This window comes from Trichosporon asahii (genome assembly GCF_000293215.1).
Source record: "Trichosporon asahii var. asahii CBS 2479 unplaced genomic scaffold scaffold00051, whole genome shotgun sequence".
NCBI lineage: Eukaryota > Fungi > Basidiomycota > Tremellomycetes > Trichosporonales > Trichosporonaceae > Trichosporon > Trichosporon asahii.
The window spans coordinates 1766135-1792458 of record NW_014040873.1 but is presented as its reverse complement, the minus strand read 5'-3'; the positions used below and the strand labels follow the sequence as shown (position 1 = coordinate 1792458).

General features: G+C 61.8%; 7 protein-coding genes across 7 annotated transcripts; 3 read left to right on the top strand and 4 right to left on the bottom strand.

Annotated features, from left to right (window-relative positions):
• Positions 1-3409: 3409 nt before the first annotated feature.
• Positions 3410-10174, top strand: A1Q1_03141 (uncharacterized protein; the record flags this gene model as incomplete). Its single annotated transcript, XM_014324284.1, has 1 exon — positions 3410-10174. The coding sequence occupies one exon, from the start codon at positions 3410-3412 to the stop codon at positions 10172-10174; it is 6765 nt and encodes a 2254-aa protein (XP_014179759.1).
• Positions 10175-11663: 1489 nt separating this feature from the next.
• A1Q1_03140 (uncharacterized protein) lies at positions 11664-14365 on the bottom strand (the record flags this gene model as incomplete). Its single annotated transcript, XM_014324283.1, has 3 exons — positions 11664-14015; positions 14057-14203; positions 14315-14365. 3 exons carry the CDS (start codon positions 14363-14365, stop codon positions 11664-11666), a joined length of 2550 nt encoding a protein of 849 aa, XP_014179758.1.
• Positions 14366-15024: 659 nt separating this feature from the next.
• On the bottom strand, positions 15025-16110 carry A1Q1_03139 (uncharacterized protein; the record flags this gene model as incomplete). The annotated part of the gene is made up of 4 exons (XM_014324282.1): positions 15025-15149; positions 15204-15678; positions 15758-15823; positions 16051-16110. 4 exons carry the CDS (start codon positions 16108-16110, stop codon positions 15025-15027), a joined length of 726 nt encoding a protein of 241 aa, XP_014179757.1.
• A 598-nt stretch (positions 16111-16708) lies between these two features.
• Positions 16709-18894, top strand: A1Q1_03138 (uncharacterized protein; the record flags this gene model as incomplete). Its single annotated transcript, XM_014324281.1, has 6 exons — positions 16709-17400; positions 17463-17494; positions 17550-17724; positions 17934-17943; positions 18013-18503; positions 18684-18894. The coding sequence occupies 6 exons, from the start codon at positions 16709-16711 to the stop codon at positions 18892-18894; spliced, it is 1611 nt and encodes a 536-aa protein (XP_014179756.1).
• An 82-nt stretch (positions 18895-18976) lies between these two features.
• A1Q1_03137 (intra-golgi family transport-related protein) lies at positions 18977-21363 on the bottom strand (the record flags this gene model as incomplete). The annotated part of the gene is made up of 6 exons (XM_014324280.1): positions 18977-19360; positions 19456-19755; positions 19844-19919; positions 19974-20798; positions 20853-20923; positions 21022-21363. 6 exons carry the CDS (start codon positions 21361-21363, stop codon positions 18977-18979), a joined length of 1998 nt encoding a protein of 665 aa, XP_014179755.1.
• Positions 21364-22757: 1394 nt separating this feature from the next.
• Positions 22758-23790, top strand: A1Q1_03136 (uncharacterized protein; the record flags this gene model as incomplete). The annotated part of the gene is made up of 3 exons (XM_014324279.1): positions 22758-23224; positions 23298-23625; positions 23674-23790. 3 exons carry the CDS (start codon positions 22758-22760, stop codon positions 23788-23790), a joined length of 912 nt encoding a protein of 303 aa, XP_014179754.1.
• Positions 23791-24087: 297 nt separating this feature from the next.
• On the bottom strand, positions 24088-24720 carry A1Q1_03135 (uncharacterized protein; the record flags this gene model as incomplete). The annotated part of the gene is made up of 1 exon (XM_014324278.1): positions 24088-24720. One exon carries the CDS (start codon positions 24718-24720, stop codon positions 24088-24090), a length of 633 nt encoding a protein of 210 aa, XP_014179753.1.
• Positions 24721-26324: the final 1604 nt, after the last annotated feature.

The window sequence follows — 26324 nt, the reverse complement described above, 5'->3', positions numbered from 1 at the left end:
ACTGCCTCGATGAGCCTCTGCGTGATCGCCTCGACGAAGCCGGTGTTGCTCTGCTTCGACAGCAGACCGATGAGCACACGGCGGAGGTAGTTGGCCACCACCGCTGCAGCTTCCGTCGCAATGTGCATACCGAGCAACTTGGCGCGGAGCTGCTCCACCATCGTCATGAGAAGCGGGGATGCGGTCTCTCTCGGCGTCAGAGGGGCGACCGCGGCCGCCTCTTCAATGTACCTGTGCGCCGTCTTGGTGCAGCGGCGGACGCACTCGTCGACAAACGACAGCAGGTAAACCTGCTGAGCCGTGAACATGGCACCATATCCCTCCGCGATGACGGGCAAGGCGTCGAGCCAGATGTTGAGCTCGGTCGGGTCGTGCTCGAACAGGAGCGAGGGGTGGAGCAGGCGCTCGAGCAGTGTCGTCGTCATCGTGCGCGTCACGAGATTGTGCGTACTCAGGTGCAGCTGCAGGATGTGGTAGAGGTAGGTGTACTGCGAGCCAGCGGCCTTATTCGTCCAGTTCCATCCCGGCACACTGGCGAGCAAACGCAAAACGTGCAATTGCGACAGAGCCTCGAAGCCCTCGACATCGCCGCGCGCGTGGCCAAAGCCGCCACCCATACCCACAGTGCCGAGCGTACCGACGGAGCCCACGGAGCCCGAATCCGAGACAACGGAGCCCTCACGCGCCTCACGCCTGGCTCTCCGCTCAGCATTGGCGCTGGAAGCCGAGACGAGCAGCTTGCCGACGTCGAATCGTGCTTCCCCGGCGAGACTGGGCAAGGTCGCGTGGTAGAGGCCGAACAGACGCAGCGCCGCCTCTGTCAGCATGGCGCTGCGAGCGGCAACAGCCGGCTCGACCTCGTCGTCCTCATCCTTCGGGCGGCCGAGAGTCGCCGCCTTTTGCGCGAAAGCGACGATAACGGGCACCTCGGGGACACGGAGGCGGCACTCGACCTCGAGGTCGCGAGCGCGGGCAGTCCAGGGTCCGTCGGGGCCCTCGCCGAGCTCAGAAGCGATTTCAGAGAAGATAGCCTGCACCTTCTGGAGCTTCTGCAGACCACGAGCGAGCGTCAGCGCAGTGACGTGCTGCACGAGGGCGACCTGGTGTTGAAGGCCCTTCGAGAGGTGGCTCTTCGTGAGCGGCGACGGGAGAACCGACTCGACAACAGTGGACACGGCAGGCGGGAGGGATCGCGGGGGCATGGCCTCCTTTGATCCCTTCGGCGCCGGCTCATGGAAGGTCTCAATCGGTGGGAGGGGGAGCGAGACGATACGACCGACGTACGCCATCGTCGCGAGCCAGCGCGCATCTAACCTCGGCTCGAGCGACAGCGCAGAGTGCGCCCAGTATCCAGCGACCAGCTCGGGACACGCCGTGAACATCTTGATAGCCCAAGAACCGACACGTCCCTCATCATCAACAACGCGGTTGCCCAGCTTGCGAACGACGTTAGACAGGATACGGTTGTGCAGGCCCTTGCGCTTGTCATGCTTGTCGGTGTCGTCTTGGCGGAGGTACCAGCCCTGGTCGGGGAAGCAGATGCCGCGTCCCGGTGTAGCCGTCGTGTTGATAAGGAAGGACTCGGCGACATCGGCGATGGGCGTGCCAAAGGCGGACTCGGGACGTTCCAGCAGACGGGCGATAGAGTCGACAGCGGCCTCGTCGAGAAGGACGAGGGCCGTGCGGCGTCCGATACCCGGCGGCGGGGAAGAGATCGCACCCCACATGGACTTAAGCACGCGGTAGACAGTCTGCGGAGGGTCGAGGCTGAGCCCCGAGTAGATCTGCGGCAGAATGGTCTTGGCATGCGTGTGCAGCGTCGACATTGGGAGGAGCGGCAGGATCAGGTCGAGAGCGAGATGCCGAATGTCGGGGCGATCCATCGGGTCCCGCTGTCCGTAGTGCACCTCTCCATCCTTGTTTCGCTTGCGCATGCCGAGCGCCTTGCCGAGCGTCTTTGCGCTGCCACCCTCCGCGATCACCTGCCAGACCTTGCCCGCCAGTCGACCGGTCGTGTGCGGCTGAGCGGGGTCCGGCGCCTCAACATTCGCGGCAGCAGAGGCGACAGCCAGACCGGCGAGAATCTGGTCCCGTCGCCCAGACTGCAGCAGACGCGAGAGGAGATCCGGATACGGCTCGGTCGCGGATACGAGCTTCGAGACTATGCCGACAAGCTGGGCGTGGAAGAAGGGGAGCGGCGTGAGGATGCGAATGACCTGCGAAAGCAAAAGTGCTGTGCTCTCAGCCAGCCTCTCGTTCTTGTTCTGTCTGTCAGCTGGGCCCAGTCGCATGACAAGCTCACCTCCTGGGCGACATTCCAGGTGTGGAAGATCTCATCGACGGTGGGAGACAGTTCGAGATACTGCTGTAGGATGAGCACCGTCTGGTGAGTGATCGGGAGGGGAAGTTGAGAGAACGGCGTCACAATCTGCTGGTGGAACGACACGATCGCTGCTGTCAGCTGTAAGCGACGAGGAAGACACACCTTGCCGAGATCCAGACTGGAGGCCGTCGCGGACCGCCTTGCCGGTAGCGAAGGACTTTGTGCCGGGCTCCGGGCGATGGACGAGGTCCGCTTGCTGCTCATCTCTTTTGCGCTTGGGTGCCATGGCGCAAAGGTGAGCGGAGCTGTTAGCGGTAGGTTGAGGTTGAGTTGAGTGTGCTCGCTCGCTCGCTCCTTAGCTGTCCGTACGCTGGGGTCCAGAGATTTCAGAAATCTCACTCCGTCATGGAATTGTTGTGAAGTCACGTGCAGTGTAGCGTGGATTTCGCGTGGCATTTATGTGGAGCTCCGGAATATCACGTGATTGTTGTTGATGTAAACAAACAAGAGTGCAGGAACGAGGAGATTTGCCAGCCATCTTTGATGAAGGGATGGGGGGCGTCTCTGGTGTGTCGCCTGGGCCGTGCACTCGCTCAGGCTGTTGGTCAGGGACGAGGACAGGATTCCTCTACGGTCATCGTCATGTTCATCGCCCGCCAGGCAGTCAACTGCTCTCGAATGAACCCACGCCTACCCTTAGATTGTCCTGTACCACTTGCCCGAGTTGCACTCACAAACTCCCGCTCAATGCACACATCTTATGCATCGTGCCTCCTAGAGTGAAATTACATCCCGAACATTGGCGTCGTCGTCGTCAACACAGGAGAGAGCTCACTCACACACTCACACAAACACATAAACTGTCGTCGTCGTTGTTGACTTCTTCCTCATCACTGTTCGACCACTCTTCTTCGACCACTACCTTTTTCCGTTCCCTGTCATTCATTTTCGCAGTCGACCTCTGGGATTCGCCCGATCTGGCTGGTTCTGCTCACGCCCCCAGACGCCCGCAGACGCCCCTAAAAGTAAACAAATTCAACATCCACTCAGGCGCTAGTCAGCCTCTTGTTTACACATTGGGCAATGATGGCGGCCACCTCGTCCCCCTCTCGGTCCGACGGCCTGGGCATGTTTCCAAACATGACCACCGCCGCGACTCCAGACAGATCGCCCATGTACAACCACTTTGCTCCTGCCACTCCTCCTCGTGCATCTCCTCTCCGATCATCCCATCCTCAGCCGGGCCCCTCTCCCAGCCCGCGCCACTACCCATCCCCCCAGCGCTCCTCCAGGCCCCCCAACCCCGGCTCATCATACGCCCCCGGCTCGCCGACTCGTTTGCCGTTGTACCAAACAAACCCAAACACCCCGCCGCAAAAGTATCGGGTCACCAACCCCGACCCTCCTTCTCCTTTGCTCTCCGACTCGCAATCGCCCATGCAGCAGGCGCAAGCGAGTCGAGCTCAGTCGCCCCATCGACAGCAACTACCCCGAGCTCAGAGCCCAGCACAGCAACAGCAACAGCAGTACCGACTGCAGCAGCAGCAACAACAACAACAACAACAACAACAACAACAACGGCAGGGCCATTTGATGAGCCTCATGCCTCCTCCACCGCAGCCCTCGTTCGCGCCGGCGGCGTCCTCGCCTCTGAAGCCGCATAACGGCAACAACCGAGATGCGACGTCTGACGAGATGTACGCCGACGCCTCCGAGTCCGATGAGAAGCGCAGCAAGTCTAGTCACGGTAGCAACAACAGCGGACGCGGAGTCCGGATGTCTAAGAGTACCGAGTTCCTCCGCAATCTCGCCGGCAAGGGCAAGGGTCATGCGTACACGGAACTGAACGGCGAGGACGACGACGAGGAGCTCCTACGACAGCCCGAGCCTGCCCAGCAAAAGCGACACTCGCTTGCCAGCCTCGATCTCCGCCGAGGCTCGCCCGGCCCCGAGGCGCCAAACACGGCGCAGAGCAACTGGACTGGTAGCAAGGAGGCTCTTGCTCGTGGCTTTCCCCAGCCGCCTCATCCCGGCAGTGAGAATCCCTACCTCAGCGACCACGCCTTCAGCAGCCAGGACTCATTCACGACAGCCCAAGGCTCTGGCGGTGCGACCTCGCCGATCCCTCCCGTTGTTCGAGGCAAGCCATGGCCGGCTCATGCTTCCCCGCAGACCGCTGGTGGCCCTCAGGTGGCAGACCCGCTCGTCCCCGTCGACGGTCCGCACTCGCGCAGCGATCTCTTTGCGGCCGAGACTGGCGGCATGCTGATGTTTGACGGCGAGAACTTCCAACGGGGTCGCGGACCGTCTGCTGCCTCGAACCAGCACACCCAAGCTCCTGCCAGCGACTCCCACTCCTCCGACCACCCGTCTTCCAATGGCTCCTCGAGCCGTCTCGACTTCACCAAGCCCCGTGCGGCGCCGATGCCGGACTGGAACGAGCCCGCACCGCCAATGTCCTGGGTTGCGCCGGCCGACTGGACAAGCGAGTGGAGCCAGGCGCGGAACGAGGGACAGTCTAGGAGACCTACCCGTCACGCGCGCAGCTACTCGGACGGCATGCAGCTGCTGAACCGCCAGGGCACACTGCTGCACCCCGACTCGAGCGGCGAGCGTCTGTCCGAGGAGCTCGGCCTCATGCTCGGCAAGCCGCGCAACCGCCGACTTTCTACTGGTCGCCTCCTTCCTCCGCCAGACACCTCCAAGCTTAAGAAGCCGGAACCAGTGCGCCTGGAAGCCAGCAAGAAGCGCCGCGCCCGCGTTGAGCTCGATGTTGTGCTCGAGCGTGAGTGCGCGATCGAGGGAGGTGACTTGCGTGGCCGCCTCGAGGTTGTCGTTCACGGCGGCAAGCGCAGCAATGCGCTCCGTGTCGGGCACGGCAAGGTGCGCGTGATCGGATTTGAGGAGGTCGACGGTCGCCGCCACATCTTCTACCAGCACCAGTACCCACTTCCCGTTTTCCAGCACTGGGCGAATGGACCGCGGACGACACTCTTCGCGGACCCGCCAGACGGCGAGGGCTTCTGCGCCGCCAAGGAGGGCACTCACGCGATCCCGTTCTCCATTCCACTCCCCGTCGGTGAGGGCGCCAAGGGCACGTACACTAGCCACGACCCCAAGGGCCCGAACATCCGTTACGTCGTCGTCGGAAGCGTCAAGATCTTCGTGCCGAAGAAGGACAAGCGCGCCATCGCCCACTTCTACCGCCCCTGCGTCATTCTTCCTTACCTCAACCCTGCTATTGTGCTCGCCCCCGCCCGCGCGCCGATTATGACGCAGCGTACCTGTGGCCTTGGCTGGAACCTGACTGGCGAGAAAGGCAAGGTGCTCATGCAGGTTGCGCTTGGACGACGGATCTGGGTCGCTGGTCAGCGAGTCTGGTGCGAGGTCGCGGTCAAGAACGACAGCAACAAGAAGATCACCAAGTGCTCGCTCGCCGTCATCCAGACCGTCAACACCTATCTCCCGAAGAAGGGCAAGCAGGCCATGTCGCGTGAGCCGACGACGAGTCACCGCAAGAAGGTCGCCGAGGAGACGGTCGAGGCGGACTTTATGGACCTCGGCAGCGGGCATGTGACGGGCAAGGGATGGTGGACTGGCCTCGAGCCCGGAGAGGGCAACCGCTGGGATCTCTCGTGTCCCATTCCGAGTGGCATGCTCTCGATCCCGCGGTCTCGCTACGTCGAAGTCCTCTTTACTCTCCGCGTTACGCTCAACAACTCGGTTTTCGTCGACATGCCCATCGAAGCTATCAACTTCCTCTCGATCGACCCCCCGCCGATGCCAGGTGACACAAGGCGCATCGGTGGACGCCTCCCAGTTGTCTCTCCGATTGGCCCGGCATCGATTGCCGCGGGTGCAGGGATGGCTGGCATCGGCGCTGGCGTTTCTGGAGTTAGTGCGCTGGAGACGAGCGGCGAGGGCTCGACGCTCACCCAGATGGCCAACGGTAACCTGGGCACGGTCTCGAGCAATGGCGGCGGTTACGACCTCGACCAACTGCGTGGCCGCAATGCCACTCCCGATGCCGACCGACTCTCCAACGCTAACCCGTCCTCGACGACGCTGCATATCGACACGATCAAGCAGAACGCGCGATTGAGTCAGCAGGGTGCGGCGGCATCGCAGCCATCGACCACTCAGCCCATCGGCGAGGTCACTGAGGTCACTGAGGACCTCGCACCTCGACCCGGCTCGCCGGACTCGCAGTACTCGACTCGCGGCGGTACCATGGCGTCCAAGTACTCTGTCCAGAGCATCGACGAGGACGAGCGCAACCTCCTCGCGTCGGAGCAGGCGCGTCGCGAGGGCCGCCACAGTATCGCGCAAACCCTCCAGATCCAGCAGCTCCAGGAGGAGAAGGAGAAGCTTCAGCGCGAGCTCGACGCACTAAACGAGCGCCACGCTGCCTCCAAGGGACTTCCCGCCGGAGCTGCTGCTGCCGGTGCTGTTGTCGGCGGCATCGCCGGGGCCATGGCTGGTAAGGGATCGGACGCCCCGGCCGTGGAGGTTACGCCCGACGAGTCGGACCTGCCCACGCCGACCGCTTCTCCCCAGCGCGGCATGCTTGCCGTTCCTGACGACAAAGACGATCTCGAGTCGGTCGTCTCTGGCACCTTCGCCCCAGCCCACGAGCCTAAGGAGGTTTCGTACCAGATGGGCAGTGACGAGGACGACTTCACCGACGCCGACGAGACACCGCATGGCTCGCCGAACCACAGCCCGACGCAAGGTTCTCTGGACACCACGCTGCCACCGCTGCAACTCGCTCCTCGTCCGCTCTACCTCTCGCACATCAGCGAGGAGGAGGAGCCGCTGGACGACGAGACGCTCTCGGAGCTCATGTCCGAGGACGCCCAACATGCGCGCCACATCGACTTTGGCGACGACGACGATGATCTTCTCGCTGAGCCCGTCAGTGGATTCCTCGAGTCCACGCCGCGCAGGAGTCTCGAGGACCGCCTGCGTTCCGCATGCTCGCCTCACGGCGAGCCCGCCTCGCCCACGACTCCTCGCGCCAGCAGCTCGCACAGCGAGTCGCAGGAGCACTCGGCGTCAAGCATCGGCACCGGCCTCGCGAACCTGGACCTGCGCGCTGGATCCCCCGGCGCAAGGGACACGTTTGGTCCGCCCTCGTCTGGCCACAGATCCACTTCGAGCGTCGACTACACCGAGCCGATCGACGTCGAGGACATTAGCATGACGGACATGGAGGAGGAGGGCTATGACGCCGACGCGGTGAGCTCGGAAGCGCACGGTAGTGTGTACGCGACCTCGCCCATGGCAGCCGCCTTCCAGAAGCACCAGCAGTCCCAGTCGCTTCCTGGAAGCTGGGAGCCCGGAAGTCCCTGGGGTGCGCGCCGTGGTAGCCGCCCGCCGGCCCTGCCTTCCCTCCAGTCTGCGCGTGACATCACCTGGGGCGGCGTTCTGACTGGCCGCACCGTATCCGGCCGCTCGCTCAAGGTCCCCTTCGAAGAGGAGCCACCCCTCGCGTCGCCCAGCAGCGGCACCTTTGGCACGATCTCGACTGGCTCGGCGTCAAATAGCAACGGCACGCCCAGCACGACCAGGTCGGCGCACTACGAGCACAGCGGGCTCGTGCACGACCACGAGAGCCGGAACCTCGCGGCGCTCGCAGAGGGACGCGACGAGTTCGCCCCGCCTCGCTTCGCGCGCACGGACTCGGCAGCCGATTCGGCGAAACAGAGCTTCCACACGGCGGGAAGCTCGCCTCGTTCCGGCGGCTCGGGATCTGGCGGCGAGCAGGAGCAGGCTCGCATGCCGACTCTCGCGCCCAGCACGGGATCGTCCTCAGGCAGCGACGGCGAGTCGATCCCCTCTCCCCGACAGCCTGAAGGCCCCGGCCCGGACTCTGTCTTCGCGGTGGTCAAGGACAGCGACACTGCGTCAATCCCGGACCGCTTCAAGCCCAAGCCCCGCGTCGTTAGCGGCGACAGCATGGAGAGCCACATGAGCTCGGTCTCGGGCGTCAGCGGCATGTCCGACATGCTCCCCAGTGTTCGGGCCCGAATTGCTGCTCTGGAGACCAGGGACACGGCGCTCAGGTCCTTTGGCCCGCAGAGTGCTGCGTCTTCGACGAGAGTGATCACGCCGCAGTCTACGGGACTCCGGCCGACGCACACGGGCACGTCTTTTGCTAGTGCTGGCTCCGGTCTCCGCGCAGCCTCGCCCGGTCTCAGGGGATCCAGACCCTCGACGCCGAGCGAGTTGCACCTCCGCCCCATCTCGCCTGCCCTTACGGGGGGTAGTGTGAGCTCGAACGCGAGTGGCAGGAGCAAGCGCAAGAGCTACACTTCCACCCTCGCCCCGCGCGCCGGCGACTCGGGTTCCAGCCAGTACAGCATGACGCCCAACCCGAGCCAGGGCGGGCACCTCGCTGTTCCTGGGTCGCAGGCCGAGGAGTATTCCGAGACCGAACCCGAGTCGGACGCAGAGCTTCCGCGCCCCCGATCCCTGGCCGAGATCGACGACGAGACTCCCCGCGCCACCCACCAGACCACCTTCACGCAGATGAGTGTGCCGGAGTCCGAGTCGGACCAGCGCGCAAGCGTCCTGACCACGGGCACTGGGTCCAGCTCTTCGACTCTGCGCGCTGGCGGTATCCCTCCTGCCCCCGTTCGCACGAGCACGCTCTCGGCCCCGAGTGCAGTTGAGGCGCCGGCGCCATCCAAGTCGCCCGTGCCCCGCGGTCCCCGGCCGCCCCTCCGCACCCAGACGAGCAAGCCGAACATTGCCCAGCCGCAGACACCCACACACGTGCCGTCAGCGAGTATTCCCTCGGGAATGTGGCTGAGCGGCAGTCCTCCCGCCGCCGCTGAGGAGGACGACGACTCGCACTCCTCGCGCCGGTATTCTGAGATCCACACTGTGCACACCTTCTCGACGGAGGCGACGACTCCCCGCTGGAGTGGCAGCACCCGCTCCTCGCCTTCGAAGAAGAGCGACGGATCGCCGACCAAGCCCTCTGGCGCTTTTGCCAAGCTGACCGGCCGCTCACCCCGGGGCACACCTAAGCGCGACCTGTCCCCCGAGCCGCTTGAGGGCTTTGCGCGCGGTGCCCAGGGCGCCTACGCCATTAACACAGCGCGCGGGTCGAGGGCCTCCCTCGCGGCTCCGGCCGACGACCACAGTGGGCGCAACAGCGGACGCAACTCGCCCTCGGGCAGTCCCCTCGCGTCTCCCCGTATCGGCGCCCTGGGCACAGTCGGCGAGCACAGGCGTAACAGTCTGCAGCAGTTCATCCGCCCCGGCCCTAGCTCCACAGGTCACGGGGTCTCCTACGCCGAGTCGCCAGGCTACGTCGCCGAGGCGCGCTCGCCTCTCATGGTGCGCTCCGCGACCGCCAGCATGGAAGGTAACATCGAGACGATGAGCGATGACGAGGAGGAGGTCGGGCGCGAGTTGAGGTCTGCGGGCCAGCGCCAGCTGCACCTGCAGATCCCCGCGCAGACTCTGCCGCAACCCGAGCCCGTCCCCTCGCCAGCAGATGGCCAGCCGCAGCAACTCCTCTACGATCCGCAGACAGAATCGTACGTTCCCGCCCCGGCACCTTCCGAGTACGCCGCGCCGCGCAGCCCCCGTTCCGCCGCGTCGCATGCTCCTTCCTCGCCCAGGGCGCCGCCCTCGCCCCGCAGCGCAGGACACAGCAGCAGCGGACACCTCCAGGCCCCACTGCGGTACGGTGGCGCATACCAGCCCGGCAGTCCCAAGTCGCCGACGAGGAGTCTGGGCCGTCTCTCTCCCGTCAGTACGGGGAACACGTCCGAGGTGTCGAGCGACTGGAGCACGGGGTATGGGAATGTCGCGGGACGGCTGCCGAGGCGCGTTTAGGGAATGCGCGAGGCCGAGCCCGCCAGGGCGAGGCTGACTGAGGCTGGATCGAGGACAGACAGGCGTGAGGAGGCAAGCAGTCCCGTCCGCGGTCCGGCTGGATCACTGGTTGGGAGCTTCGACGGGGTGGTGAAGGTGAAGAAGGAGGAGGGCACGGTGAACGACATTGCGCGCCGGTTGACGTACGATGAGCTGTCTCGGGATCGTACGCGGCCCAGACCTCCGCCGAGGAGCCCGAGCGCCAGCCCTCCAGCCCCAAGCCCAAGTCCAAGCTTGAGGCATCCAGTCCCAAGTCCTCGAAACCATCTCAGTCTGCCGACCCGAGTCCACGAACCCCGAGTGTGAGATCCAGGGAGAGGAAGGAGAAGGAGGGGAGTGTGAAAAGAGACAAGTCAAGGAGAGAAAGCATGAGACGTGTTGGAGGCTAGAAGAGACGAGTCTGTATCCCCACGCATGTTTGGAGCATTGTTTTTTTTTTGCAGTTTCGTGTTCTCGTATATGATGAATCTTGTATGACTCTTGCTGCGCTCTTCTCTTTCTGACCCCATTGCCTGTACCGGAAACTACTTGACTGACAATGGCCTGATTGCATCGAGTGACCGTGGGAGAGGGTGATTCTGCGAACGGGCGAACGACAGCCGCCGATCGTTGAACAGAACACGACGTGACTGTGATCCAGGGCTGGCAAGGAGATGTGGAGTGTTAATACGAGAAACATGCATCGTCCGAATATGGCTATGGGAAGCTACGAAGGGGGTGTGGAGTGGTGCGGGGTATGGGGTGGATGTGGTAGTCGTTGAGCCTTGAACAGATACAGAGGTAACAGAGGTAACAGAGGTGTGATGGGGTGATGTGTGGCTGCAGCTGTGGTCGTGGTTGCGTATATGGGTGGAGGTGCGGATACAGTTGTGGGAGTTGTGGGGAAGGCGGCCGTGCGGCCGAGGTGTAGATGCAGTTTTCCTGGTGTTGCTTACAGTAGGATTTGGACTTGATCGTTGTTGTGGTGGTGGTACTCGCGAGCGAGACCGCACAGTGCGGTGTGGGGAGCGCTAAGGCCCAGAGGTCGAGTTGAGGCTCGATGTGATGAGGGGCTGGTTTGAAGTATGGATGCGTGCGCGTACAATATGCGGCACTTGGTGGGTTAGTCGGCCTGTGATGATGGTGATCGGCTGGAGTCGACCTTGACGGTGATGACCGAAAAGAGGCTTGTTTTTGGTATTTTCCGTATTTTCTCATAGTTACGCGGTTGGTATGCACATGGTCGTTATAGAGGCGTGAAAGGAACCCAAATACCCGAATGGAGAGTTGAAACCGGAAGCAGACTGACTTGGGTCGAACATGAAACTTGAAATCGAAACGAACTTGGACTCGAGCGAGGTGGTGATGCTCAGCCTGTGATGGACAACGTCGGAGAGTGTGGCGGCAGTGGCGGTAGAGTGGCGGAGCGAGCTGAACTCGGCCGGATTCGAACCCGTGATGGAGGCGCGAACTAGTGCTGAACCACATTCCAGGTCTCGCGCCTCCCCTCGTGCCTCTTCCGTCCACAGAGTCCGAAGAAGACGTCCCTCCAACGGATCCCGTTCCCGCGCTCGGTGTCGGGATCCATCTCGGCCCACTCGCCATTCGCCTCGCGCTGCCTCTGACTCTGGGGCCGGGTGCCCCTGCTGCCCCCGTTGCCCACGTTGTCTTGACCAGTGCTCGCCTGGGTCTCCTCGGACTCACGTCCCTCACCGTGCCTCCTAGCGTGCATCTCCTGACTGGCCAGCGGCCTGCGCGAACCGACAGGCATGCGCTGCCTCCTTGCTTGGGAGAAGGCGAGGCCGTTATTGAACGGAATGGCGTACGCGCGCGGGCCATAGTCGGGGCGAGGGGGCTCGGCCCAGCCGCCCAGCGAGGTGGTGAGGGGCATGGGGCGATAGACACCCTCGGGCTCGGGCTGATTGGCGACTTCAGCCGTGGCGGTCGGCTCGGCGACGCGCGGGTCGATGGCGATCGTCTCGGGCCGCTTGCTGGGGACGTCGCGGAAGACGGGCTCAGGCTTGGTCTGCGCCTGCTGAGCCGCCTGAGCCGCCTGAGCCTGGGATGACTCTGACTCGGCACCCTCCGGGGTGGAATTCTTGACTCGCACCGAGGTCGGGAGGAGACGCCGGGGCGGGTCGTGCTTGGACTTGTATGGGCGGGGCTGGATGTCCGAGATGACCATGCGGCGGGTGCTCGGCTGGGGCTGCTGCTTGTCCTTGGGCCGCTTCGACTGGCGCTGGCGCTGCTTCCCCTTACCCTTGTTCTTGCGGCTGGCACCCTCACTCTTCCTCCTCTCCATCTCGACCGCCTTCTCAGCATCCTTCCCGCCCCACGACTGTTGACGCTTCAACGCCGGGGACGCAAAGTCCTCGACGCGGGAACGAAAGTCGTCGAGCTTCTCCCATTGAAAAGGCTCCTTGGGCTCGGGCGCGGGCTCCTCGGGCGGAGGCGGCGTGGGCTTCGGCTCCGGATACATCGGCATGAGGTATCCCCTCGGCTTTGGGGACCATGGGGCGGGCACCTCGTCGGCGAAGCGGACACTGGGCTTGGGTTCGCTCTTGGCCCGCTCGAGCGGGTGAGGCAGCGAGATGGCGCGGGACATGGGGGCGCTCTGCGACCGGCGGAGCTCGGGGATTGACGGGGTCGACTTGGCCGGCACTGCGAACGGGTTCTCGGTCGTGAAGGGCTTGTGCTTGGAGCTACGGGAGCTGCGAGAGCTGCCGCTGTCGGAGTTGTGAGTACGCACGGCACGCTCTGCCTGAGACAGCGTGTTCATCACCGCGAAGGCGGCGGGGATCGTAGCTGGGTTGGAGTTGACAGAGAAAGTCGCGGGATTGTCAGTGTCCACCGCGACGCGTTCCTGAAAAAAATGCCCGGACGTGTTTGGGGAGGCAGCTGGCGTGTTGGTTGGAGTCACTGGGGGCTTGGGGCTGGTGGGGATGGGATTGGCGGTAGTGGTATCTTCCTCCGGGGCGGTGTCCTGATGGATAGTGGTGGACTCGGTGGCGACGGCGGGAGCTGGCTGGGTGACCACAACTGAATCAGCGACGGAAGGAGTGGGCTGAGCACCGTGTTGCGCAGTGGTTCCCTTGCCCTTGTCATCGACAGGAGCAGACTCCTCAGCGTTCAGAGCAGACTCCTCGATGGTCGGCGAGGCGAGCTCACTGTCGTTGACCGTGGTGCACGAGCCGTTCCTGAGAGGTGGCGTGTCCATCGTCGCGCGAGGGTCAAAATACCCCGCGCCGTTGGCGGCCTCGATATCGATGACGGGCAGCTTCAGCTCGGGACCGCTGACGACATCGTCCGTCTCGTTCCCGTGGTTGTCTTCGATCTCGAAGATCTGGGCAGGCTGGATAGTCGCAGAGTTGTTGACCCCAGTGGGGTTGGTAGGAGGGGTAACGCTGGTGGCGGTAACGCTGGGAGTGACGCCACCAGCGGTGCCAACAGCCGTGTCCTCGACGGGTCCAGTAACCGGAGAACCAGCATCAGTGGGTGTACTGTTCTCGCTGGCCTCGAGAATCACTCCGAGGTCGCGAGGAAGAGCAGGGAGAGGATAGCTACCAAGCAGTTTTCCGACGTCCTCGCGGACAGTGAGCATGAGACGCTCAACGTCCTCCTCGTTTAGGATTGGGGTGGGAGCACCCTCGATGTGCGCAATCATGACACGGCTCGCGACCTGATGGCACGATTTGACGAACTCAGTCTGCGTGTTCCTATCGAGAGGGTGGAGGTAGTCGGGGAGGTAGCCCAGAGTGGCATGGATGATCTCCTCGCGACGGAGCTCGAGGCGGTCCCGATGCTCGATAAATGCAGGGAGATACTGTGTGTCAGTCAGGAGTGGCGTGTGCGGAGTGTACTCACAACATCATTCTGCGCGAACCAACATTGCAACCACACGCGGAGGTTCACCGCCATTACCTTGTCATCTCGGACGAGCCTTTGTCCGAAGCGCGTGGTCAGAATCCACCCAACGTTGCCGTCCGACATCTTCAAAGGGAGGAACGCAATCTGCGCCGGAAGCCATATGTCGTTGCCGGCGTAGAAGAGCACCCCCGAGAAGAGGACGCCAGGGTAGCGGTCGTTTCGCTGTTGTTAGCGTGTTCACCAAAATGCACTCACCCAAAGACCCTTGGCGTAAGGCGAAGTAACGCCTACACTCTGACTGTTCATTGTCGAGTGGCGGCTGTCGGAAGAAGTGAGCGATGGGAAGCAGGGACTTTGAAAGAATGAGAGATGTGGACGTGGAGATGTAGGATGGAGGGGTGTAAGGAGTGCGTTGGAGGGTGACAAGAGGGGGGACCCCAGATTATATGCCAAGCTCGAAGTGCAGAGGGGCATGGGAACAGTTGACATCCGGCGTGATGGATACACAACACCCCGCACCGCACGCGTCTGTGCTCAGCATGAGGGGACGACATTCCGCCCTCTTGCGCCGCGTGCTCTCGTCGTACCCCGACAGCTCCCACGCAGCGCCAGATCCAGTCAACCGCTGTCCATCAGTTGTGATCTGTGTGCATCAGCAGTTCGGATGGGCTGCAGTCCCCGGTGCATGTCGGGAGTGCGTCGCGCCCCCTTTAACAGGCAGATCAAATCAGCTGTTCATCAGGACTGCCACTGGCCGTGCTGCACATGAACAGCGCCCGTGCACAATGGATTCCAGTGGACCATTGTTGTTGCCGAATTGCGAGTAACGGTGACGGGCATGCATGTACAGCTATGGACAGGAGCAGGTGCAGCAGCCAGGACCGACGCATAATGAACGGGAACGTGTGAGTACAGACTGTCCGCAAACACGGAGCGGGAGGCGCAAAGTCCGGCCGGATCTGGGTCTACCGGCTGCCCCTCCAGCCCCTCAGGCTGCCCCACCACCTGCCCCTACTTTCCTCTTGGGTAGCATCGGTGTGCCCTTGCTCCGAGGCGCCAGAGTGCTCGCTGAAGTAGCTCACTTCCTCTTCTGTAATGGTGGTGTCAGTCACACTCCTGTCAACCGGAAGACGGGGATACGTACCGCTCTGCTGGGAAGGGAGCTGGACGCTGTGGGTGCGTGTACTGATCCAGCTCTCGCGCGCGGTCGTGCGGCGGGAGGAAGATGCCGTAGTGTACGCAGAGCTCATGGCACCCTCGTGGGACAGCTGGCCAGTCGTCATCGATAGGGTGGAAGGAAAGCTGTGCGTTGGCGCAATGTACGCGTACGGGTGCATCACGCCGGGCCAGCTGCTGGAGGGTCCCTCTGCTGCTTGGAGGATCACCGATTGGCGGGCCTGCTCGCGGGCTACCATGCGCGCCTCGGACCTGCATTCGCGTTCAAAGTGCTCGATAGTGTACGGTCCGAAATGAAAAATAGTGGGAGGTATCGAGAGCAGTTGGTAATGAGCCGCGACTTGGCAGTGCCCAGCGCTGATACCCAGCTGCAATGCGAGCGCACGAAGTTCGAAAGTCGGGCCAAATGACACGCCGATCTCGGCGCTGATGGAATGAAAGCGCTGCTCAAGGTGCCCCATCATGGTAATCATCCCGACATTAAACTGGGCGTCAGTCGAAGTGGCTGCGGGTTGTACTTACGATCCGGGTCTGGGCCTCGTACGCCTCATTCCAGATACTGGTGGGAACTGCCCAAACTTGGTTGTCCTGGAGCCGGACTGTCAGGTTGAACTGCTCGGGCGCAACCGGGAACATCATGCGAACAGCCCAAAACTGTGTTCCGTGCTCGTTGGGATGGTAGTTGTCTAGTTCGCCGACCAAGTAGGTCGGCGTGTTTTCCATCAGAATGATCACTTTCTTGAAGGTGCGGGCGGTGGGGTTGTAGTCGTGGCCAGGGCGCTGGGGTTAGCATCATGCACTCTACCGTTACTCACCCAGCCATGAGCACCAGGTCGGTGCGTGGTCCAAGTTGCGGGAGGCGGAGTGACAGACATTTTGAAAGTATGTCTCCTGCAGAGGAGAGATGGATAGAGGGGGCTGAAGAAGACCAACTGACCACTGACGCACAGTGGCCCGTTAACGACGGCGGAGAACTCATGAGTGCGCGAGGAGCGAGCAGAGTGTCTCCTACTTTGATGGACAACTCGCACCCACTGTACACCAGTAGCAAGGGTGAGTACCGGTCTAACAGGATTGTGCCGATGGCAGATTGGCATGGGCGAGCTCGCTCCTCTCGCCTAAGCAATGTCTGTTGCAGGCGCGCATGTTTCCGACTCTGGTGAGGCTCCTGGCTGTGTCTGAAAGGGTCTGAGAGATCAGGCGCGATGCCCTCACGCTTCAGCCAGCATCCGATCCACTTAGCAATGATGAATCTGAACGGTGAGGACGAGCTACGGAGATGCGTAGTGGTTAGTGCGGTTGCGAAGTGCCACTCAGACTGTGCGCTGGGTCAGGAACTGCGATCGCAGCCTGTTGCCACCCAGTCATCAACCCCGCTCACCCGAACAAGTTCGCTTCTCTCATCTCTTCACCGTCGAGGCCCTGTCGCCGCCTGGTCACTTGTTCACCTCTTTCTCTCCAAAAAGTCTAAAAATGCCGTCTTTCAGCCTCCTCACCACATCGCGCTCGATTCCTCTCCTGGGCGAAGTAGCCCCTTCCTCGTCGATCCGCCGCCGCTTCACACTGTCCTCCGGCTACAAGCCTAATGGCTCGGCAGCCTTCCTTCAGGAGCTTCTCGGTCACCATCGGCTCCCACTGCCCGTACAGGTAGATACCTTCGACCGCTCCGTGGAGGACGACGGGGATGAAGAGTACATTCAGCCAACAACCGTCCGCCTTCCTTCCTCGCCGTCGCTTCTGGACAGGATGCACCGATCACTTTGCCACCGCGCCAAGCACCTCGTCTCAGATCCCGATATCGACCAACCCTGGACTGAAGAGACACTCCGCCTGTCCAGACTATTCCGCTCACTCTCCGAGAAGGCTGCCTCTGCGACGGTGGCCGAACCATGGAGCGGGAACGATCTCAGCCTCGCCAACTACCTGTCCCTCTACCTCCTCCGCCCCTTGAACGAGCTGATCGCCTACATGCTCCTTCCTCAGGGTATCCTGCTCCATTGGCAAGCTCAAGAGACCCCAGACGCTTGCCGTTTCGAGCTGGTATGGACGCGCGGCGGCCTCAACCCGCGACAGGTTCGCCTCGCCGTCCTGGATGGCTTCGCTCCGCACAACCTGACCGTCCAGGACCTGCAGGCGCTTGCTGTGTCCGTAAGGCTAGGCATGATGTACGTCAGTAGCCAGGGCCGCCTCACTCGCGCATACAGCCCCAGCAAGGCTGCCTTCGCAGAGCGCACACCGGCAACCAAGATGGCGGGGAAGGTCAGTTTGCTCGTCAGTCATGCGCTGACCCACTAGCTGCTCGCTCACATGCAAGAAGCCGAAGTCACCGTCGCCATTCTCACCAATTGCAACCAGTTTGTGGCACTAGCCAAAAACGTCGACGACAACGGCCGGTCAGTCATCGACTTCTCCGAGCCTGTCAACGGTGGAGAGGCGAGCAAGGGCATGCTGGCCTCCTCGCAGCTCGGCTTCCTCCTTAGCGCGACCACGTATGCCTTCCATTGCCACACAAAGGACATGACGCGCAACGAGCTGGCGAGCTACGCGAAGCTTCCGATGTCGTTGCTGCTGGAGATCTTCACGCATGAGAGGTTTGCAGGTGAATATCAAGCAACAGTCGTTCGTTAACGCCAGCCGCTCATGGTACGACCCGCATGTCTATGCGTCGTCGGCGCGGCATGTTGACACCGGAACTTAGTCCTTCCCATGTGAGTCCTGCATCACGCCTGCTCTAACATCAGCTTGGTCCCACGTCGCTCTCCTTCTACTGCTCCCAGGACGTTCTCCGCGACCTCGGTGTGTACTCACCTATCTGGACGCAGCCGTTCTTCGGACCCTACGAGCCGTGCACGCTGCCGACTTTAGTAGAGGAGAAGTCCGATCCGGACAGCTGGTGGACTCCACAGATCGAGCTCGTGTCGCTCAAGGGTAGTGGTGCTCTCTGGACGGCCTTCTCCGCAAAGCTGCGTTGGCTTTCCACCGACCAAACGGAGGCCGATCTCATCGTCAAGTTCTTCGTCCCGTCCATGTTCCCTCCCACGAGGATCAGCAAGTACACGATCTACACGCGCGACGAGGCCAAGGCTGCCGCAATGCACGAGCTGGCGGCGTACAAGGGCCCACTTGCCGATCTGCAGGGGCGCCTTGTCCCGCAGTTGAGGGGAATCTTCGGTTCGTGTCAAAGTGACGGCGTGCAAGTCTGGTGCGTCATGCTCGATGACGCCGGAGACGAGATCAAGCCATCCGAGCGGCGCAGCAACTGGGTCCAGTGAGTAACTCCGAGTGGATCCTTCTAACGGATACAGAAAGTCGGTGAGGAAGGCTTACGCCGATCTGCACGCTGCGGGCGTTCTGCACGGCGACGTGCAGTGGCGGCACATCCGGCGCCTGGGCATGTCCAAGGCGCTGCAGCTGGTCGACTTTGACCGCGCGCAGTTGCGCAGCGCAGGCATGAGCGAGGAGGATTGGGAGGTCCTGACGCGGATGGAGATGGACTGCGTCGAGATTCTGCTCGAGTGCACGATCCCGTGTTCGCCTGCGAAGCAGTCAACCCTGCGGCGGGACCAGTCGATCAAGCGCCGAAAGCCGGTGCCGTCGTTCGAGCCGCTGCTCCACCCCTAGAGATACCAACAACAGCCTATAATGAGAACTCCTTGTAATCGCGGACATTCCTGTAGTGTGTAATGAATAATCAGTGCGTAATGAGCTCTCCTGTCAGTGCGATGCACACCTAATGCATGACTAATTGGTAATGCCCAGCGCGACCTGGACCTCCTCCTTGCCACGCCTGAGGAGTGTCTCAGGGAACTCGTACCCCTCGTTCTTATCCAGGACACGGTCCGCGATCTCGCCATAAGCGTCCGCAATGTGGCGGAGCGCGGTGCCGTGGATCGTCTCCGCCAAGCGGGGGTTGGCGAGCAGCGCGAGTCGGGGCGAGGTGAGCGGGTCGTGGCTGGTGAGGAAGGAGGAGAATTGCGCGAGAGCAGAAGAGAGTTCTTTAGCTGTGAGCTGTTGAGACAGGGGACGGTCGTCCCGCGCCCTGATGGACTTCATGACGGGTGCGAGGCCGGATTGCTCGAGAAGCTTGCCGTGCTGGGTGTTAGCGCCTTGCCTCCTTCCTTCGCCCTTTGCCACTTCGAAGCGTCCTCCCCTCTCCTCTCTTGGCCATCACCGCGCCTCTTCTCCCGCTACCGCCACAGCCACCCCAGAACGCAACTTACATGCTCAAAAGTCATCGAGTCGACATGCTCCTGCACGCTTGCCTGCAACTTCCGGACCCGTGGCGCAGTGAAGGCGTAACTCTCAAGCGTGTGCTGGAGGTATTCCAGGCAGTTGACAAGGAACACGTCCCTGTCCCACGTACTTCCCGTGTTGCCCGTGTTCTTCCTCAGGTCCGCCATGCGCTCGCACATCTCCACCGCCGGGTCCACCGCCGCGTCGAGCAACTTGGCGAAATCTGTCTCGCGCTCCTCGGCGTCGACGAGCGAGGTGTCGTATACTGCGATGATCTCGCGGAGGATCTGGCACGCATCGCGGAGTGCCAGTGGGGGACTCAGAGTTGCGTCGGGAGGCTGCGGCGTTAGCTCTGACAAAAGAGGATGAGCTTACGTGGAGGAAACGCAGGAGGGAGCGGCCCTGCGCCTGGAGCGTCTCGAAGAAGGCGGCGTCGGCGTAGTCGTACAGTCTGTCGTTAGCTGGGTAATCATGATGATGCAGCTCGGGTGGGCTCAAGACTCACTCCTGCAGCGTCCTCGAGAGCAGGGCGTCCGCGCCTATCGTCTTGCGCATAGTGACGAGGTAGAACTGCACGAGGTTCACAATCTTGTACGTCATGACCACGCCCTCTTGCGTCTTCACCGTCTGCTCTATCCTCAGCTTCAGGGGGCGGCCGAGACCCTCCAGATTCCGATCCAGGACCTCCGCGACCAGGCGCTGTGCGTCGTTGGACGCCGCCGCTCGTTCTGCGCCCACCATGCGCCGGCCAGTGCGCACCTCAAACAGCTGCTCGAGGAACTCGTGCTCGCTCGCGGTCATCTGGTGCACCCACGCGAGCATGTCGCCGACGTAGCGGGTCGGGTCGTGGGCGTGGATCTCGATAGGTCTCGGCAGACCATTGGGCCCTCCACGGGTGAGGGCGTCAAGGAATGCCTGGAGGATCGCCGCCTGCCTTGTCGATGCAAGGACAGACAAGGCGTCCTTCAGCATTTGTGGGCGGGAGCCTAACCGCCTAACGCCGGCTTTCAGGGATGACGAGACGTCGAGTTGCGATTCCCGCGTCATCTGGCGGAACTGCAGTTCACACCAGCGAGACACCTTGGCGTAGCCTGCCTCCATGGCCGCTCCTGTCGCTGCCATTATGTCCAGGCCAGCCTGCATCTTTCCCTCGTCTCCACCCAGAAGTGCGCGACAGTCGTCTCGGATCCGTTCGACATGTTCCAGCGCTGCGAAGACTTCGGGTCCTACCTCGACCTCGCGGGACGAGAGGGCTGCCTCCTCCGTCGGAGACAAGGTGAAGCGTGCCAGGAAGAGCTGCACGAGTGATGTGCGGAGCTGCGCGGAAGCACTGGGGTCAGCTATGAGAGCACTCTCGAGCTAGCTGGGGCGAAGTAGGACTCACCGCTGTGATCGCAGTCCATCCGCTCGCTCGAGGAGAAACTTGGTCCCACTGTTCGCCTGGTCGAGCTCGCCCTGCACCGCGTCGCAGCGCGCCTGCATCTCTAGCATGTGCTCGCGGAGTACGTCGAGTTTCTGCACCGTTAGTTATCATCCTACGATGGCTAACTGACCTTATCGACTTCGCCAAAGGCATCGAGGAAGCGCTGGCTGCCGCCAGCCATTCGCGCCTCGACATCGCGCTTCAGATTCCGTCGGGCAGCAGCCGCGCTCTGCCCCTTCAGCGTCCGGCGCCGCGGGACAAAGTCCTCATCGTCGTCGTGGTAGGTGTTGGAGACAGACGGAGAAGAGTCGGCTTTTGACTTGCCCTTGTCCCGCTTGGCGTAGAAGCCGGATGCAATCTCGAGGGCTTCGCGCGAAGCGGCGTCATCGAAGTTGGTGCTGATCGCTTTGTAGATACGGAGAGATATAGGGTTGTTGCGCGACGGCGCCGGTACCGGTGTCGGCGTTGTCATGTCGCTAAGCACAGTCGGTGTTGAGATTGGGAGGGAAGGTGATGAGGTCACTGGACAATGTTGAAACAGCTTGCCGAGTGTCGGATGTCGGTCATGCCACGGTGTCTCGAGGTGGAGGTCAACAGCTGGGAGCGCGATTTAGGAAAGGGATGGCATTTAGGAAAGTGTAATGGCACGTGTGTGGAGATTAGCGGGGGCTAAATGGGAGATAATTGTGGAGACACCACCGAGGGCGTCCAGGGGTGACTGAGTGCGCACGTCTGGGCGCTGGGCGTTCGTTGGCTTGGGCGGCGCGCGACCGGCGGCCAGGCAGGAGCGCAGGCTCGGGCTCTGCGTATGCCTGGGCATGGCATCCACTCGTTCAGCACCAGCACCAACTTCTTCATCTGCGCTCCGTCACCCTCCCTCCCCACCTTCCACCGACTGACGTCTTCTCCTCAACCACCGACCACACTCCTTTCCCTTTTTTCATCCACCGACCTTTTCGCTACTCGTGCCCTGTCCCAGCCCCCTTCACCCTCGTCACCCCTACCCTTCGAGCTCAAACCCCCCTCCCGCATCCCACATCCAAACGAAGCATGCCGACGACCCGCGCCCAGTCAAATCGCTCTTCGCCGTCGCCCCTCGGCAACACCTCCGCCGTCCAGACACAGAACAACGAGGTCCGCCAACGACCCACCCACCGCCCCCGTGAGGGAAGCAGGTCACGAAACATCGAGGACGTCTACGACGCCAAATAGTGAGTCTATTTAACGGCTGCCCCAACTTTTCCCCATTTGAATCAGTAATCAAGCGCCCAGTGGCTTTGCGGTTTCGACCGATTTCAATGAACCCGCAACATGAGCTGGGGCTAGTGGCGATTCACGAACTTTTGGTCAGCTCCGAGCCCGCCGAAAGTGTTTGCTTCATGCAACTGTGCTCAGTGGAGAAGTGTGCGCAGCAAGCGGTGCTTGTTGATGCACACCGACCGTCGTTGGAGCCGCTCGTGTGAACGGGTTCGGTCACCGTTTCACGGCCATTTCCAACGCCGAACCTCCCTCCAATGTTTGCCAAGCCGCTAACCTTAACAGTGCCGTCGACCTCGCGTGAGCTTCGACGACTGTTGACACCGATGATAGTAGCTGACCTCTTTCCTCTGTCGTTGCCGCTTGCAGAACTACAACGTGAGTCAAGTCTTGTGTGTCGGTGGCTATTTCTGGCGGGGCAAAGGGGGCGATGGTTGCACGACATTTTCGCACTTGGCACTTGTGTGGATGCGGGAAGAACAGCCAGTGATGGACACATCCTGCTTGCGTCGCCGCACCCATGAGAATATAAAGAGGCGATCTGCAGTCCGTCTTGTTGCCCTCCCAGGCATCAATCGTCCCTGCACCCCGGCCGACTAGCGTTAAGCGATGACGCAGATCGCCCTCCCCCGATCTGCCGACATTACCAATCCCCGAGCCTGTGCCAATGGCAACGGGCATGCCTATACCAACGGCCATGCCAACGGGCACCTCAACGGCAACGGCAACAGCATTGCTGACCACAGCGTCGATGAGAATGTCTTCCTCTTCGTCCCGAACCTGATCGGTTATGCGCGTGTGATCCTCGCTGGTGTTGCACTGTACGAGATGCCGACGCACCCCAAAGCGTGCACGGTTGCGTACGGAATCTCGTGTCTGCTCGACGCCGTCGACGGACAGGCTGCCCGCGCCCTCGGCCAGAGCTCCAAGTTTGGCGCCGTCCTCGACATGGTCACGGACCGCTGCACGACGGCGTGCCTCCTCTGCTACCTTGCGAGCGCGTACCCCAAGTGGGCGCTGCTGTTCCAGTTCCTGATCTCGCTCGACTTTGCGTCCCATTACATCCACATGTACTCGTGAGTAACTACGGCTCTCGCCCCGGTCGGACGCCCCGGAAGTTTCAATGATGCTTCCATGGCTTCTCCCCAGTGCGAGCGCAGAAGCTATCCTGTTGTTCCTCAAGCTAACCCGCAGGTCCCTCGTCACCGGTTCGAGCTCGCACAAGCAGATCACGGAGGACGTCTCGTGGATCCTCGCCAAGTACTACACGGACAAGACGACTCTGTTCCTCTTCTGCTTCTTCAACGAGCTCTTCTTCGTCTGCCTGTACCTGAACGCCTTCGTGTCGACCCCGATCGCGGCTGGTGGTCTCTTTGGCCGCCTCACGTGGCCGCTGCTGGGCGCGCTGATCTCCTTCCCCTGGTGCTTCGGCAAGCAGATCATCAGCGCCGTCCAGTTCTGGAAGGCGAGCAAGATTGTAAGTCGCCAAAAGTTGTGAACGGTGTGGTCGAAACTGACCTTTCAGCTCTGCGGTATCGACCTGTACGAGCGCCAGCGTGCGCGCGAGGCCAAGGCGGCGGCCAAGATCCTCGAGTCGCACGCCGAGGTCATCGTCGAGGAGGAGCCCCTCATCAAGCAATAGACACCCCACTTCAACATAGACCACACACGCGAGCGCACGATTCATCAGATGTCGGGCGCTGCTAGACTGCAGCGCTACCATTTCCACACTTCCCCGCCTTCTTCGTAGACAGCGTACATTTCCGTACAAACAGCTTAATTGCTAATGTATAGAGCCTTTGCACTTGCCTGGGCTTGTGCTGGCTCATCAGGCCCGAGACCGAACGACCATCTCGTTTCTATACCCTATGCATAAATGTACAAATTCGGACAGACCATCCCGCTTCTCCTCCCTCTAATCGCCATCAGAAGCCAGGGCTTAGCGGCGGCCCTTCTTCTGCACGAGCTCAAAGCCGTCGTCGTCAATGATGGGCTCCTGCTTCTCCTTCGGCTTGCTCTCAACGAGCTGGGGGACTTCGTCCTTATCGTCGTCGTCCTCGTCGCTCCAGTCTCCCTCCTCGTCGTCGCTCTCGTTCTCATCGTGCTTCGTAGCGTGTACCGGCTTCTTCGAGATCTCGGCAGCCTTGCGCTCGAGCGCGCCGACTGTGTCCTCAGCGCTACGCTCGCCGGGGGCGACGCAGTCGCGCCACAGCCTGGAAACGTCCTTGGCGATCATGTCCGAGCTGCCGTCCTCGAGAACAGCCTCGTACTCATCCGACATGTACTGGTCCAGCATGTCTGCGACCTGGTCCTCGTCCAGGGGCGGGTCGGCGGCCGACTTGGGGTCGACGTGCACCACGCCCGCGGCGTCTGGGGTAGTGTACGACGCGCCCTGCTCGAACGCGTCGATCACGGCCGAGAGCAGGTAGAGCTTCTTGTCCGCACTGTCGGGACCGCCCCACTCCTCCTTCACGGCGATTGTGAGCGCGGGCCAGAGGTCGAAGAGCGCCATAACGCCGCGCGCGAAGAGGAGGATCTCGGGCGCCTGCTGGTCGGGGACGTTGGAGGGCATGGTGGTTCGATTATCCGGAGGTGATTCGTGGTGATGTAAGTGTTCGGGGGTGCTTGCAGCTGTCGAGCTGGTCGTGCGCTCTTGTAGTAGAGTAGAGATGATACGGAGTAGTGCTGTCAGAGGGCTGTGGAATGCCTTGGACTGGAGGGTTGCCAGTCCCACCCAGTCCTCGAAAATCAGAGTGGAGGTTCGCCACCGATCTTAATTCCTCCTCCCATCTAGGTGCCACGTCGGTGACGCCCGCGCACCCACCCAGTACCTACCTCAACACTCTGGCTTGTCCGGCGCGTTGAGAATCGCTGCATCTCGCCGAACTTACCACAACAACAAATCGAAGGAAATCAAGGTCACCCTAGACACGCAAGATGCGGTTTTCGGCACCTTCATTCCTCGTCGGGCTGCTTGCGCTCGCGATCGGCGCCAACGCGCGGTCCAGTACCGGCGACCGTGTGCTGCTCGTTGTCGACATGGAGGACCGGGGACAGTTCAAGGGCGAGGGAACGTATACCAAGTTCCTTGACAGTCTGAAGAGTGAGTCGCTCCCAAAGCGTGATGAGCAGGTGCTGACTGCAATCCCCATTCATTGATTTCGCTGTGTATGGCTCCCGTCTCATTGCTCGCGATCTCATTCTGCTACCCATGTTCGCTTGCTTCGCTTGTGTTGTGATGGCGTGTACTCGGTTCTGATTCCTGTCTCCTCATAACCGTTTACAGGCCGCGGATACCAGGTCCAGATCAAGTCGGCGGACGCCAAGGACCTCGTTCTCTCCTCGTTCGGCGAGCCGGAGTACGACCACATGATCGTCATGGCCAGTAAGGTCAACAGTGCGTTGTGCTAGCTCGTTCTTTCTAACGCTCAGAGAACAACCGTCTCTTCACGCCCCAGGCGATCCTCGACGCCCAGGCCACGCACCTGAACACGCTCTACGTCCTGTCGCCGGACATGGACGACCTCCTCCGCTCAACGCTGCGCGAGTACGACGTCGAGCCCTCTCCGGCCGGCTCTGAGCTCCTCGACGCCTTCTCCCACGTCGGCGGCGGATCGCTTTCCGACGTTGTTCTGCCGACCGACTCAGTCGTCGCGCCGAAGCCCGTCGTGCCCGATACGCTTGGCCCGATCGTCTTCCCGCATGGCGTCACGGTCCAGCTCGGCGAGAACCCCTACCTCCTCCCCCTCATCGTGGCCCCGGGGACGAGCTACCTCGGCAAGAGCAACGGAAAGCAGATAGGCGGCACGGCGCCGCATTCCTCCGGCGCCGCCGTCGCCGCCATGCAGAACAGGCAGAATGTCCGCATCGGCTTTGCCGGAAGCAAGGAGATGCTCAGCAATGAGTGGTGGGGCAAGAAGCTCGATGGGTGAGCTCCTCAAGCCAGGCAACTTAGCTGACAGTGCAGAAAGGAGACGGGTAACCGCAAGGCCATCGAGGACCTCACCAAGTGGCTGTTCCAGGAGACTGGCGTGGTCAAGGTCGTCGAGACGAGGCATCACCGCAAGGGCGGAAGCGAGCCTGAGGAGGAGTACCGCAAGAAGGATGAGGTGGTGAGTAACTAAGCCATGGGCTCAACCACCGACCACACTCCTTTCCCTTTTTTCATCCACCGAC